Source organism: Leucopleurus acutus (assembly GCF_964270905.1).
Source record: "Leucopleurus acutus genome assembly, chromosome: 11".
NCBI classification, from domain to species: domain Eukaryota; kingdom Metazoa; phylum Chordata; class Mammalia; order Artiodactyla; family Delphinidae; genus Leucopleurus; species Leucopleurus acutus.
In genome coordinates, this window is record NC_139152.1 from 63593350 (window position 1) to 63610128 (window position 16779).

Sequence of the window (16779 nt, forward strand, 5' to 3'; positions counted from 1 at the left end):
AGTGATTATCCCCAAGTATAAAATCTGTTTCTCAAAAAAAGTTCCTCCTGGATGCATGTAAATAGCATTTTCTTTTGTTTTCTCATGTTTTATGAGCATTTATCTTGAAATCATAAACCTGTATGAAGTGTTTTCAAATCCTTGGTTTTAATTAACATTAAATGCCATACATGTTTGAGGAAGTTAAGGTTGGAGCATCAAAATTTAAGACATAATTATGAAGGGTACTTAGTCTTTGAGAGCAGCAGGACAGATAAATATTATGACCTTAGTTTTTCCTATAAGAGACAAATTATTCATGTTTGTTTTATTTTCTTGAACGAGTGTATGATAGAAATATCCAATCACACGTTGATCAGGAAGAAAGGACACAGTGGAAGTGTGTGTTAAAGGCAGATTATATATTAACTACTGTATGATACACAGTTCTCTCCAATGTGCACAGTGCGTATTTAAAGAGGTGCTGGCTTGATGCATATCCCTGTGGAGCCTGCATCCAAACAGTAGGATGTGTAATTTACATCTAAACCATGAGAAAATCAAGAACCTCTGCTGTTGGGAGCAGTGTGACCCTGTGAGGGACTAGGGCATGTTGCGGGATTTTGAGGTAGTATTTTCTAATCAATAAAACTTTAACTTCTCTGTGTAGTATTTAACTCTCCATGCAACAAGACATGAAATTCCAAAGTGACAAATACACTTAGTAGAACAGCTGGCAAATTTGGTTTGACTAATCGAACCAGGTAGAAATTTTTGGCTCAGATTAGATCATTTCCAATTGTTTAATATGGATTATCTGATTAGACTTCTCTTACTCAGACATGAATTGACAGGAGTGATCTATGAATTATACACTTTCATGAAAATTTCCTACCCATTAAAACAAAATTGGACAGACTGTAAATCCCTGTAAGCAAAGCAGTGTATCTTGATCCCTGTAATATCCCCAGTTCTTGAGTTGAATGGAAAAAGAAGAAAATAGTATGTGTTTGGAAGTTAGGATTTTCTCTTTAAAATAACGAATAAAACCTTTGATTGGAGAACCTAAGAAATGTTACTGAAGACTTACGCTTCTCCTGGACAGAAAGGGGACAAGAATTTCTTATCAGAAAAACATCTCCCTCATTTTGTGACTTTCCTAGAAAGCATCATACAAAGGCCTATATATGCTATGAAATACTAAGGGAAAATAAACATGTTTAGACATTAAGATATGCTGAGTGGACTGCTCAAGTGTCTGATTTTAGCTACATGAGACTACAGTTGTATAAGAGTTTGGCAAAAAATGACTAATAACATTGGCAAAGAAACCTAGAAATGCTTTAGATGACCCAACGCTTTGATATCATAATGTATTTTTTGATGATGTGAAATAATTTTTGTATTTCTGGTGTCTAAAAGTAAAAATCCAGAGGTAGCCAAGTATTCATATCTTTCCATAGCCATTCAGCCTCTCTTATGTATGTCTAAGAAGTAGTGCAAAATTAGAAAGTAGCAATATTTATAATAACCACAAGGTGGAGACAGATAACATACATTACGAGGTTTTTGACCATAAGCAGATTTCCTTAGGTCGGTATCAAGAGCAAAAGTTTTCATGGTGAATTAGCCATTACTTTCAATTCCAACAAAGTAAAATTCCAAAACATTTAAAGTGTATGATCTCACGTTCACAAATATTTATAATATTATATATCAAATTTAGGCATTAAATGTCTGTAAACTGTCAATCATAATTAAAGCATAAATTGCATTATATAATACAGCCTTCTAGAATTTGTTTTGCATGCTATATGGCATTTTCTATTAATGTGGAATTACACCTTCATATCAGTATATCCAATATCATCTCTAAATTAATCATTGTGTCATGCTATTTTATATTTCCAAAATATTAGCTTAAATTATAGAGCAAACAAAACAAATATAAACATCACATATGAAACAGTTTATAATTTATTCTTTAGACTATTTGAATGGTACATCTTTTTGGATAAGAATGTTTTATTTAACCTTTGACATGGAGATTTTTCATGTTAACATAGCATATACAAATACAAGATTCCATCTGATGACAGGTTGATCTCTGTGACAATATAGTTCATACATATCCTAGGCATGGCTAAATAAGGTGAAAATTAAACAAGAATTTTCACAGGTTACAGTATTATAATAACAGAATTCAGAAATTACTAACTTGAGTATTCTAATTGCCATTCCTTTTTAGTTATTAGAAAGTATAACAGTTAAATTTAATAAATTAAGATATGGGCTCCCCTGGTGGCGCAGTGGTTGAGAGTCCGCCTGCCGATGCAGGGGACACGGGTTTGTGCCCCGGTCTGGGAAGATCCCACATGCCGCGGAGCGGCTGGGCCCGTGAGCCGTGGCCGCTGAGCCTGCGCGTCCGGAGCCTGTGCTCCGCAACGGGAGAGACCACAACAGTGAGAGGCCCGCGTACCGCAAAAAAAATAATAAATAAATTAAGATATTTTTACTCAAAAGAAATAATCACACTATCTGTAATGTGCTCCCTGAATCCTTCTAAGTGAAAATGTACTTTCTGCTTTCTTTAAGAAGTCTTAAATGGTGAGTTATATGAATCAATTGGGGAATCTCTAGAATTTGTAATAGATATAAAGGTTTATTCACAATTAAAACAATTTCACTTCCTTATTAAAAAACATACTGTTGAAAGCACAGTAGCTTCTCACATGTATGGGATGGTAAAAATAGCTTATTTATGAATTGTGTGGCTTATCTAATAAAGGGAAATCAGAAGAGAATCACAAACTGCACTGCAAAAGATACATCTAATACCATTTTAATAATAATCCAAAAAATAGTGTGCTCATTGCACCAAATGGATTAATATATCGGTGAACATGGCCATAGATTATCACTTGCAGAGAAGGCTGAAATAGAAATGTTAAAATAGAAAGCAATGCCACCCCACCATTCTGTTGAAATGGAATGTAGGAACAAATTTCTCAGAACAAATGGTGAAATGAAGATACTATATTGTTTGTAGAAAAGCATTTCTTTGGGGAGTCCAAGTTTCTTCCCTTGGTGACCTGACATGCAGAGACTGGCAATGAATAATATGTTCTGACACTAGCATTTATCAGTTTGCCCATGCACCCTATGAGATTACTCTAGACAGATGTATGCTTTAAAGAAAAATCAAATATCTTTTCAGTGGAAATCAGGGATCTTGTGGAAAAAAAAATGCCCTGTTCATTTGGGCACACATTTTATATGCCTGAAGCAAATTATCTTCAGAAATAATTCTTGTTTTGTAACATCGACATGATAAATATGAAAAAGGCTTAACAGTTCAGTACTATTAGGAATGTAAATGTCCCTAGCTCTATTTGGAATTCACTTTCTGAATTATGATCTGTAACCACTTATTACTTGGCAGAGTTCCTTAGCAGAGAGATGTTTTTCTCTGTTGCTAAGAAACATGCCACAGTACCAGCGGGCATGCTCCCATCTCTTTATTGTTTCTCCCATGTGATTCTTACATGGTACCTGTACATCTGTGGAAGAGGAGATTTCCTTTCTGTTCTCCTAGGTTCTAATGAAGTATCTTCTGGTGTGAAAGTGTTTTCTTTCGTTTACACTCAACATAGATTTAGTATGATTGATATGGAGAATTTAGCAAAATTGAAATTGAACTTTTTAAAACTATAGGTTTAATGTGAATGTTGCATTAGTCGTGGAGTTTTGACAGCTAAAACATAATTATCTAGTTTTTAAGTACTTTTTTAATTACTCTGAAATTACTCTTAAGACCACAGAACTGAACTGTTTTATTTCCTTTTCAATGCAATGCAAATACGTTTTACTCATTATATCTCTTTAAGGGTGATTTCATTATGTGTTCCACCATGACTTTTTGCTTTATTTCCTTAATAATTATATAAACCTATAATGACATAATTTCAAGTTAATCTTGAGGATGTTTATGAGGTAACAATTAAGTACATAGGTCAAGTGATATGACTAAATAGACTTGGGCATATATGTTGTTTACTTACGTATACATGCTTACATATTGAGGTGTACATGTATTTTATATGCCCGTACATAAATTACATACTTTAAAAAATCTGGCTGGTGAGTTAAAGCTTCCCTAAATTTTTCAATAGTCCACAAAGTGGCACTCTCACATTACTAATGGTACAATATATACATGTGCAGAATGGACAGTGCCCCTACAATCCCTGTAATAGCATTCCATGTTTCTGTTCATCATAAAATTGATGATTGAGGCATTTCGCAAGCCATCATTTATGGGAGACAGTGTGGTGAGGTAAACAAGGGGCCAGTTGGTAACAAAACAACTGAAAACAAATTTGAATGCTATTTTTTTTAACTTTTGAAACGTTCAGTGTATTTTGGTATATTATTGTAAAATGAGAGTCTAAGTTAGTTATTTACCAAGCTAATTGCCGTCACCACATCGATCAGTCATTTCCTTCCTTCCGTAATGATCTGTGATGCTGAAGTCGTTCTGTAATTAGCAGGGACCATACATATCACTGAGCACAATGCCTGCTGTACAGTGAATACTTTAAAAAGAGAGGTGCCATTGTCATTTTTATTGTTGTTGCTACTTTCTGTGTTGTTACTTTGTGAACTGAAAGCTGGTTTGCTTCCATCCAAACTGTATACTACTCAGTGAGGAAGAAGAAATAAACAACTGAGAATGTTCCCTGGTCCTTTCTCAGGCTAGTAGCACCATTGGCAACGTAGCAGTGAGCTCGGAAGGGAACCTGCCAAATTTCCATGGAGAATCGTCTTTATGTAAACTTCCCATATGCCTGTTGTGACTGCCACATTTACCTCCGTGTATTAATTTTAGAACTAGATTGGCATTTTTCCCAGGTCATCAAAGTTATTTTTTTTTTGCATATGAAATAACTAAAAATTAACTCTCTGAATTTAGATGTTTTCTAAGCAGGAATTAAAATCTATTCTTACATCAACTCAAAAGGATGGTGCCAGTAGGATGCCCCAGGAGATAGTATATAGGTAACTGAATAGTGAGTATCTTGTATCATGTTCTCCCCATTTATATTCTGCTCATTGAGGAAGAAGGAACCCAAATTTCGGGGAGTTACCCAGTTGCCTTCACTGTTGTGACAAACATGTGACTTTCTGGAGAACCGAACCGGCAGAATTTTGGGGTGGGCAAGCAAACATATGGAAAGAAGGGAGAGTCAAAAGCCTCCAAATTTTGTAGCCACATAAACCTGGGTTCCAATTTTGGTTTTGTCTTTTCTAAATTTTACTCTATGCATGATTTGGAGCAAGTTACTTTCTCTAAGCTTCAGTTTTCTCATTTATAACAAGAGAAATAATATGTATATTATAGATTATTATGAGTTTAAATAAGAGGCATATGGGTAGAAGCTCTAAATGTGATACCATGTATCGCAGTACTTGGGAAAAGTAAGCAGTTGATAAATAATATTATTTGGTTGCAATGGAATTGGTGGTGGTGGATGCGAGGTGGAAGAAGAAGGGGAGGAAAAGGAGAGGGAGTGGAAGAAACTTTCCCTTTGGAGGCTAGAGACAAGGAACCAGCTATAGGCAGAGAGGCCCTGCAAACGCAAGATACAAGTTTGTTGCAGGAATGCCCTTAAATATGTGCATTAGATACCTGTGCTTTTCTGCCATACCCAGCTAACAGTTCATTCATAGTCAGAAGCTGAGTTAACAACACTCAGCAATGCATCAGTTGAGACCAGGCTACTTACTATTGAATATGTAAATCGCACAGATTGTGCCGACCCCCGCTCTGTCAGAGCTGCAGAGGCTGCCATTTCAGCAGCTGTTGTTCTGCACCCTTTCTTGTGAGGTGTCCAGAGAGACACTCATTATTCTAATGCTCTCCTGATGCACAGTGACTTATGATTTTCACTCTTCATGAAACCTGAAGCAGCTCATTGCTGATTATAGAGAGGAGCTGGGCACAGATTGAGAGTTGCGTTCAGAGAAGTGTCTTCTATGTGTGTACTTATCTGAGAATGATTTTATAGCTTTTGCTGTGACCGTTACTGTAGGCTGGATGTCGATGTCATAATTTGGAGTCCCTACTGTCTCATCTTTGGGTGTGATGATGTTGAATTTCCTCTGTACTTGAACTGCGGTAGCAGTCTATCTAGCTAATGTCAGCACACTTACAGAGCATCCTGACTGGTCCTTTTCTGCCCTCTTCTCTCATCCTCACCAAAGCTCCCAGGCATACAGGGGTAGGAGTCCCCTGGCTTCTTAACCTAGTTGCAGAAACACAGAAGATATACACTAAGTATGTGGCGAAAATGATGAAATAAAGGACATTAGGAAAACCTCTTTTGTTTTTAGTGATCTCTCACCACAGATTGCCAAGCCTCCGGGGGGAATGCAGAACTGACAAAGGTTCCAGAATTCCACAGAACGAAGAATATTAATGCTGCACAGCTATGGAACATTTAATGAATTTAGCCAATTTGAACACTGTCATAAGAAATAACTCTTTAAAGCCAAACATGGTCTGTGACCAGCAGCCTTGGTATCATGTGGAAGGTTGTTAGAAATGCAGAATCTTGGGGCCTCCTGCAGATCTGCTGAAGCACAATGGGATGTACATTCAGTAGGATCCCCAGTGACTTAAGCACACATTAAAGTCTGAGACCGTTATGTTAAACACTTAAAATGTCAGACATTCTACGGTAATTATAGAGCTTGGGCTCTAGAATCACACATGTGGGATCAAATCCTAGCCACACCACACATTCCTCACTAGCCGTGCACCACTGAATGAGTTGTTTAGACCCTCAAAGCTTGGGTTTCCACAAGTGTGAATTAGAAATAGGAGCTCTTCCAAAAAAAGATAGGCAAAGTGATTATGAAATTGTCGTACACACAAAAAAATGGGAGCCCTTCCCATCTCATCAGGCTGTTGTGAACACTAATGTGAGATAATATAGTTAAAGAATCTTCAGTAAAATGCCAGTAGGCATTATTATATTTGTAATAATTATTAATATTATTTTCATTATAGAATAAGAAATATTGCACATAACTTTTGAGATCAGTGTAAGAAAGTGAAGATAAATTCAGTATGAGGCCATTATGTTCCTCTTAACAATACTACAACAGACTATGATTTCATTTTGGGGGTACTTTATTTCTAGCTCTGTGTCCCAATGTACGTATGTACATTTTTTTTTTATAATTTATTTTATTTATTTTTGCTGTGTTGGGTCTTCGTTTCTGTGCGAGGGCTTTCTCTAGTTGTGGCAAGCGGGGGCGACTCTTCATTGCGGTGTGCGGGCCTCTCATTATCGCGGCCTCTCTTGTTGCGGAGCACAGGCTCCAGACGCGCAGGCTCAGTAGTTGTGGCTCACGAGCCTAGTTGCTCCGCGGCATGTGGGATCCTCCCAGACCAGGGCTCGAACCCGTGTCCCCTGCATTAGCAGGCAGATTCTCAACCACTGCGCCACCAGGGAAGCCCCGTATGTACATATTTTTAAAATGTAAATAAATAGAATAAATTTTCACATAGTTTCATATAAAAATTCTATATTACTCCTGCCTTGAATGCCTGCATATCTCCCTTAGCTCATCTATCTTGATGTTATTTAATGTTGTACAGCCCTTTGTGCACTTCTGATCTCTACCATTTTCTTTCCCACCTCCTACTCGTTTAACGTTTAATATATGCCATTCATCTTCTGTGAGTCTGATTTCTTTCCTCTGACTAGATTGTAAGGTGTCTTGGGGAGTCTTGCACAGAATAGCCACTCAGTAAATATTAACAGATGTTATGCCTAGATTCAAGTCCTAGAGATTGTAGGAACTGAGTAGCATTGATTAATATTTCTGGAAATAGTAGAAAAATAGAGGCATATATGTTGGACAGAAATCTGCAAAACAGTAAGGTCACTGTGTGAAATGCACGGGCACGTACACAATTCACTGAACTTGAGAAAATGCATCTTGTTTGGAGATGTTCTTAGTTTCCAGTTGAATCTAGGTAATCGAGAAATAAAGTTTACTTGACAATTCTATTAAAGGCATGAGTTTGACATTCACTATTTTTTGTGTTTCTAGAGTCAAGGAATAATGTTATAACTGATAAGCCATTGAACTTCTTGTACATTTGAAAAATAGTATAACATAGTGATTGACAGAATTAACTTAGAATCCCAAGCTAAGTTCAGTTCTCAGACTTGTCACTTACAAGTTGTGTAACTTTGGCCAAGTTCTTTTACCTCTTTGTGCTTCAGTTTCTTCATGTGCAAATTGAGGGTAATAATGAAAATTTTATGCAGTTGTTGGAAGGACTGAGTTAATGTATTTCAAATACTTAGTTTAGTGCCTGTCACACAGAAGGTGCTTTTTGTGTAATGTAGAACTATGCATTACTGGTGTGGTCTTTGCTTTCATGGACTGTATCAACGGTGCAGTAGAGGAAACAGGCAATCACAGTGAAGTTATCTACGTTTGTCTATACTATTGGCATTGTTAATATAAACTTCACAAATCTATTATATTGTTTTAGGCACACTTATTTTCCTTTTAAAAAACCTAACTCACACAAATATTTAATGAAGAATTTAACCTCTTTTCCTATCTCTAACTTTCTTTATTAACTTTTTAATGTAAACTACTTCTTCTGAAAAATGGGTAAGACAAGTATTCTATACCAATTGGCTTAATTACCTACTGTTTATCATGCATTTTTGATACTGTTGGAAAAAACATTTAAAAGTGAAAGCATTGTAGTTTTAGATCTATGAATATTTAATGGAATTTAATGGTCTCCAATTCCTGAATATTATGAAAGGATTTATTAATAAAATATTTCCTTTGGACATTTCATCAAAAACAGCTTAGCATTTATTTGACAATATCTAGTATGTTAACAGTATCAACGTTGCCTCTTTTACATAGATATCTAATTTAATCATTTATCCATTTTTTTCTCCATTTCTCAGAAGAAAAAGAAAAAGAGGAGGGAAGAGGGAGGTATTTATGGTAGATGAAATTTAAGGTAAATGACATGACCAGAATTATATAGTTCTCCAGTGTCAACATTTATACTGAGATCTCTTAACTCCAAGCTCAATTTTTTTTTTTATTCTATGCATTGTTATAAAATCTCTTTTTGGTTTAGTCTTTCATGTTTAAAAATAAGACTTGTAATCAAGCATTAATCAGTGCTATAACAGTCGTATAGAAATTCATATCATAATGAGATTTCTAAGTGGAAAGTAAGTAAACACTAGTGCATTATAAGTACTTATATGACAATTGGCCTTATTTTCTTATAGCCCCCAAAAAGTAGCTTGATTTTTTTATTAGAATTTAAAGTTTGTTCAGATCCCTACAGGAACCTGCAGGTATGCTAGTTAAGAGCACAGGCTTTGAAATCCGTTCAGGTTCAGGCTGGATGACTTCGGACAAGTTATGTAGAATTTTTAAAAATTATTTATAAAATTATTATTTGTAAGAATTATTTGTAAAATATCAATACATACCTTGTAGGGCTGTTATAAGGATTATACCTATTATGTATTACACATTTTTTAGTGTTAAATATTTGTATTACATATTTTATATATTTCTTAGTAGATTAGCTGACCCATGTAAACATCCCTTTCAATATTTATTTTGTACAAATAAAAACAATATTAACAAAAAGCTAAATTATGATTCAAAAGCATATTTAATCAGATAAGAATAAGCTAGGCTCCCTGTAGGTTAAAGCAATCTCTCAGTATTCATTATTTTTATAAGGCAAGGTGGAATATCCATTCACTGCTATGAGCTACAGTAGTAGCTGGAAGAATACAGAGAATTGCTTAGGGGAGGGATAGTGTTTCATTCATCTATAGACCTCTGTGACCAGCAAACTTCGTTTGGCTATGAATAATTTTAGAAGGGGAAAAAAGTGTTGTGTTTTTTTTTTTTCCCCAGCATCACTGTCCTTCAGACACTGAATGTTTGATACCTGGTACAAAAACCACCACATTACAGAAGTGATTGATGCCACATAGCATGTCCGTTTCCAGTTCAGAGGAAAGAAACTTCCTTGTGCCTACAGTTAGAAATACTCAGTGGTGTGACATAAGTGATCAAAAACTAACCAGCCTTTTTAAAATGTTTCTTCTTAACCACGTCCAGATTCCTCCAAAGGACCTCAACCATCTTCAGGTGTGAGTGGCAGCACGCAGCCCCCCGGCGCCGCTGGGCAGCCCCCGGCCTCGGCCATCCCGTCCCCGAGCGCTAGCAAGCCGTGGCGCAGCAAGTCCATGAATGCCAAGCACAGCGCCACCTCCACCATGCTGACCGTGAAGCAGTCGAGCCCAGGCACCTCTCCCACACCATCTGCTGACAGACTGAAGCCCCCTGCCTCGGACGGGGGCAGAGCAGCTCCCTCGGGACAGAAATCCATGCTTGAGAAGTTCAAGCTGGTCAATGCCCGGACTGCTTTACGCCCCCTGCAGCCTCCCAGTTCAGGACCCAGTGATGGTGGGAAGGAGGACGATGCCTTTTCTGAATCTGGTGAAATGGAAGGCTTTAACAGCGGTCTGAATAGCGGCGGCTCAACAAATAGCAGCCCCAAAGTGTCACCGAAATTAGCCCCTCCAAAAGCTGGAAGCAAAAATCTCAGCAATAAAAAGTCTTTGCTACAGCCAAAGGAAAAAGAGGAAAAGAACAGGGACAGAAATAAAGTTTGCACTGAAAAACCAGTCAAGGACGAGAAAGATCAGGTGGCGGAGACGGCTCCAAAAAAGACCTCTAAAATTGCAAGCTTCATCCCAAAGGGCAGCAAGACGACAGCAGCCAAGAAGGAAAGCTTAATCCCCTCTTCCAGTGGGATTCCAAAACCGGGCTCAAAGGTGCCAACAGCAAAGCAAACTGTTTCACCGGGAAGCTCAACAAGCAAAGAGTCTGAAAAGTTCAGGACTACCAAGGGAAGCCCTTCCCAGTCCTTCCCTAAGCCCGTAACGACTGAGAAAGCAAGCACATCCAACTGCCCGGCTCCTTCGGAAGGAAGGGAAGCTAGCCACGCCTCTGTGGCGGGTTCCTGTGCGGGGTCAGCGGCGCAAGGCAGTGGGCAGAGCGTGGGAAATGGTGCTGTCCAGCTCCCTCAGCAGCAGCAACACAGCCACCCAAATACTGCCACCGTGGCTCCATTCATTTATAGGTAAGGCGAGCTCCGTTGGTCCACAGCTGTAAACACTGACAGGTCTGCATACTCAGAGTATACATAATAAGGAAGGTTGGGGAGTCCTATTTCACATAGTCATTTTGGAACAGTATTTCATTCTGGAGAGAGAGGCCTAGAATTAAAATTTTTAAAAGAAAGCCTCCCATATCCTCCAATCTATTAGTCCTCATCTCCTTCCCCTCCCCCCTCCCCTCCCCCCCCACTCAAGAACCGAGGCCTTTGAAAGTTAACCTACTTGCCGTCAAAGGCAAAATAGAACCCAGATGTCATGACTTTTCCCCGTGTCTGTTACTTTTACTACTATTATTTCTATTATTGGTCTTTTAAAATAATTCTCATTTTTATAGAGTTTAGAGATATTTTTGTTTTCACCCATGAGAAAACGTAAACCATAATGGTTAAGGGGGCATGCTCTGGGATCAGGCAGATATAGACTTAATGCCCAGCTCTGCCACTTACCAGCTATATGCCTTTGGACAAAGAATTTAACATCTCTTAGTCTCATTTTCAGCTGTCAAATAGAAATAACAGTATCTACCTTGTAGAGTTGGGAAGAATAACAGGCATAATGCATATAAGATGCTTACTGTATACTGTGGCACATTGTACATGTTTGTTAACTGTTGTTTATAAGGTGTTGCTTTCCCAACATAAAATTTATATTAATTTCCACAGCTAGGCCTGTTGTTTCCAGGCAAAAATAATAATCTATATAATTATTATATTTAACTTTATTAACTTTTTTATATATTTATATTATTTTTCATTTATTAAAATACATAGCACATGCTATATTTTAAAATATATATCCTACTAAACAGTTGTAGTGTAAACACATTTTGCCTATTGTCTTGTGGTAAGTTTTACTCGATTAGGACTATGTCAGTGCTGCTGTGTCTCCATTTTTATCCACTGTCCTTTCAGTGAAGAGGTGGCTAGGGAGGAATAATGCCTGCGACTTTGGCAGGTGTACAGTTCATCAACAGGAAAAACAGGATGTAGGATCTGCTGCAAATAGGAAAAGGTCAAGATTATATAGTTTCAAATTTTATTAAATTTATTAAATATGTGAGTTTTTAAGTAAAGAAAATAATTATAATGATTTGTGTTCCCTCAGTGAAAAACCTAAGTGCTTTAAGTGATTTTTTCTGGGGCTTTATATACTCATCCACACAAATGTATAATTATTAAATTTCAGGTCTACCTCAAATAGCTACCTCATTTAAGGCTGCTATTCTGACTTTAATAGCAAAAATTCATTTAAAACCTTTGTATCTGCATCACATGGTGTTACCGAGCCCAAGCTTGCTCTGCCTGCCACATGACAGGCCAATAAATCGGGAGATGAGTTGTTGGGGCAAGGAATAACGACTTTAATCAGAAAGCCAGCAGACGGAGAAGATGGCACCCTAGTCGCAAAAAAACATTTTCCCTCAGTCCGCATTCTCTGGGCTCTTTTTCTACAGAGAAGGGGGAGGGGGAGGGGCCCACTGCAGTGCCAGCCAATGGCTGAGTGGGACCACTAACAGTCAGTTCCTCATTGACAGTTGCTCACTAACGGTCGCTCGCTTGGGGGAGGGGCCCACTGTGGTGCCAGCCAATGGCTGAGTGGGACCACTAACAGTCAGTTCCTCATTGACAGTTGCTCACTAACGGTCGCTCGCTTGGGGGAGGGGCCCACTGTGGTGCCAGCCAATGGCTGAGGGAGACTGCTCTAGGTCGTGCCTGTCCCACCTGTATTACAGTGGGAGTCTGCAGATCCTTCTAGCTCCAGAGACCCTATCTGACAAAGGAGAATTTCAGATGTCAAAATCATAATCCACGTTTCAAAAATATAAGAAAAAATTATAAACTTTAAAATATGTCATACTCAGCTCACTTGTCACTCTCAAATGTATTCTGTAAGAACATCTGTCATTTCAAATCACCATGGATGAATTTCACAGGAAAGTATAAATCTAAGCAAAAAGAATATATCCACCAGTTTAGCAAGCTTCTTTCTATAAGTAGCAGCAAACTTCTTTGGTTGTTTGCAATAACATATCCAGTGGGTACAGATTTAGTGATTCTCATTTGGCAGTGTAACCTTTGCTATCTGAAAGAGGAAGCAGCACAGTTTAGAGGTTAAAGTGTGAACCAACCATGCGACTGCCAAATTCTCCAGCCTCTTTGAGTTTCTTTTTGCCCTGTTTAAAACGGAGATTATAAAAGTGAGGTAATATAGCCGAGTAGCTAGGACTACAGGCTGTAGAGTCCGTTTGCTCTACCATGGTTCCGAAACTGCACCTTGTATTATTGAGACAATGGCCCCAAGAGCCAGGTTGCCTGGGTTGGAATCATGATGACACCATTTATTAGTCATGTGACTTTGTGTAAGGCATTTAAAGACTTGAGACTCAATTTTTATAATCTGTAAAATGGAGATGATAATAATAGAAGCTTCCTCATAAGGCTGTTTTGAAGATTAAATGAGTTGATATTTATACAGGGTTCAGAACAGTACCTGCCACACAGTAAATGACCTTCCCCAGACTTCAGTTTCTAATTCTGTAAAGTGTGGTAGAAGAATATCTACCTAATTTGGTTGTTTTAAAGATTAAATAAGGCAATCAAGATTGTAAAGTCTTTAGCACAGAGCCAGATTCAGAATAAATTGCTTATAAATGTCAGTAATTATTTGTTTTATTATCAGTAATATAAAGTAGTTGAAAATAAATAAAACCATCTAATAAGAAATGTCACATCATAGTCTACATGTGAGGAAAAGGCTGCTTGGAGTCTTTTATAAATTCAGAATAATTTTATAAATGATAATATAAATGCTCTTAAGGTTGAGTAGTCAATATTCAAGTTTCTTAACTGTCAGTGAAAGAGATATCGTAGAGTCATGTCATTTGGCTTATGTGACCCCTGATGTCCTTTCCACTCTGACTACTCCAACACCATTTAAGAATTTCTCTTGCAAAATCCCTGGCAGACTTTTCTGGAGGTGCTAATCATTTGATACAATAATAGTAATAATTTACTGTTTTATAATGGTTTTTGTTGAGTGCTTACTTAGTACAGGTCTGTATTACAAAATTTATGTTAATTTTTTCATTTAAACTGTGTCATCAACCCATGACAAGGGAAGGTTACCCCATTTTACAGAGATGAAGAAGCAGCGATTTCAAGGCAGAATAATGATAATCTTTTACAGTCACAGGCCTGGCAGGAGTTTGCCTTTGAATCCATATATGCCTGAGTCTGTAGTGTGCCCTCCTTTGCTTAGCAGTTCTTGCTGTATGTGTAGAAATAAGAGGTATTGTTACTAGGAAAATTCTGGCTGGGAAAATGGCAATAGCAGATTTGCAGATATCGCAATCAGAATTCATTTATATTGGGAAATAATTGCTTTTAAGTAGAATAACTTTAAAATACATATATATGTATGTATATGTATAAACATACATACGTTTGATATTTAAAGAAAATTAAATAACTTCTATATAATGGGAAGATCCATGGGTGATGGTGATATTTTTTTCCCCGGTTCTCAGCCCACTTCTAGGTCATGCTGGTTATTAATTATTCCTTCTGGGGCCTTATTATATGCTTCATAATACTCCTTCGTGCAAATTGAATGTTCAAAGTCCTATAAATATAATGTTGAGTTCTGGAAGTTAATGAATTTCATTTTAGTCCTACTTCTTGCACAGTGCAAGGATATTCTATATTAAGTTTTTATAACTCATTTATCACTACTATGTGATAAAAGTAGTTTTGAACTGGGCATATCTTTATCCATTTAATGAGTGGATATAACTAAAAGCAAAGGTGAAAACTTTAAGAAGATTTTAACTCACTGTAAGAAGTTCCCAATAAGTAGCCCTGTGTGAATGGATTAGCCTGCCTTTTTTAAGTGCTGCAGGTGGCTACCGGAGATTGGTAAGAAGCGATACAGTGACCAGTTGCCATAGTTTAAGTTAAGGGAATTCACCAAATATCTTTTTTCTTTTATGTACTCATCACTCATTCTGCAAATACTATGTAATAAGAATTACAAAGAGTAAAAAAAAAAAATTATCTGCTCTCTGGGAACTCAGTTTTATTGGTGATAATGAAAAGAATTTAATCAAGAACTTAAAACATCACTGTTGTCATGGAAGTGTATGCAACAAATAAGGTAGAAGAGTTTTCCTGAATCTTACATGAGGGTAGAGTCAGTGTATGCATTACAGAAGAGGTAAGAGAAGAGATGAGACTTAAAGGATGAGTTAGAATTTGTCAGGTGGAAGGAGGAATGTTATGGCATCATCCAAATTTGACATTCTACAATTTTACAATCCAAGCATGTTGGAAAAAATAACAGGCAAATTACGAAGTGCTATGCAAAATGCTAGTAACTAAAACTGCTAAAGACTAGAGGTTAGAATTCATGATTACTTGAATGGGAGACTAGGAAGAAAATTTGGAATGAATCCATACTTTGTTCTTCTCTTCGCTCACTCCCTCCCAACACATCTTATTTTCAGCTAGTCCTGTTGGCTCTTGCTGCAAAACATACCCTCAGTTGGGCATTTCTTTCCATTTCCACCCTGCCTTCCCGTGATCAGGGCACCACCAGTTTTCACCTAGTTTCCAACGAGTCTTCCAGCATTCACTTTTGGTCCTTTCCGGTAGCATCCTTCACACAGCAGGGGCTCTAATCTTTTAAAAGTATAAATTGTATGTCATTTAAATTCATGAGACCATCTACTGGCTTTACATTACACTTGAATAGTAAAACCTAAGCATCTTACCAAGCCCTACAATTTCCTACATAATCCGGCCCTCTCTCTAGCCCTTAAACTACGCTCACTGCCTCCCTGCCTTCATTCTGTTTCTTAACAAACTAACCTGTCCTGCTTTGGGGACTTCGTCATAGATATTCTCTCTGCGTATAAGGACTCTCTTCTGGATCAAAGCAGCCTCCTGGGACTTCCCAGGTGGCACAGTGGTTGAGAGTCCGCCTGCTGATGCAGAAGACACGGGTTCGTGCCCCGGTCCGGGAAGATCCCACATGCCGCGGAGCAGCTGGGCCCGTGAGCCATGGCTGCTGAGCCTGCGCGTCCGGAGCCTGTGCTCCGCAGCAGGAGAGGCCACAACAGTGAGAGGCCCACGTACCACAAAAAAAAAAAAAAAAAAAAAAGCAGCCTCCTTCTCATCAGAACTCTGCTTACATGCTACTTCTTCACACAAGCCGTTTCCAACCATCTAGTCTGAAGGAACACTCACAATGCCTTTTGCCAGAATTATACGCCATTGTCCCCTTGTATTTTATTAATAGAGGTTATCACCATCCACTGGGTTTTTGTTTACTTATTAACAAGTGTGATTTCAGCCACCTCCGACTATAACATAAACTCATTGAAAAACAAGCATCTTGTCTTTTTTTATTTAGTAGCATAATTGCCCAGGACAGAGCCTACCTACAATAGGAACCAACTAAAAATTGTTGAATGAAACACCATCATCATGGGTTAGACTCATCTGCTATAGAAGAATAGAAACACTACCAAAAATGTACA

At 37.8% G+C, this 16779-nt stretch overlaps 1 protein-coding gene across 3 annotated transcripts in view; it reads left to right on the plus strand.

Moving 5' to 3' along the window:
* NAV3 (neuron navigator 3) overlaps window positions 1–16779 on the plus strand; it is a gene marked incomplete at its 3' end in the record, with an annotated part of 362964 nt that overhangs the window by 169855 nt on the left and 176330 nt on the right. For all 3 annotated transcript variants that reach the window (XM_082850415.1, XM_082850416.1, XM_082850417.1), the window contains exon 8: window positions 10180–11206. In XM_082850415.1, the coding sequence (XP_082706541.1) occupies window positions 10180–11206 (1027 nt within the window). The remainder of the gene's footprint in view (window positions 1–10179; window positions 11207–16779) is intronic.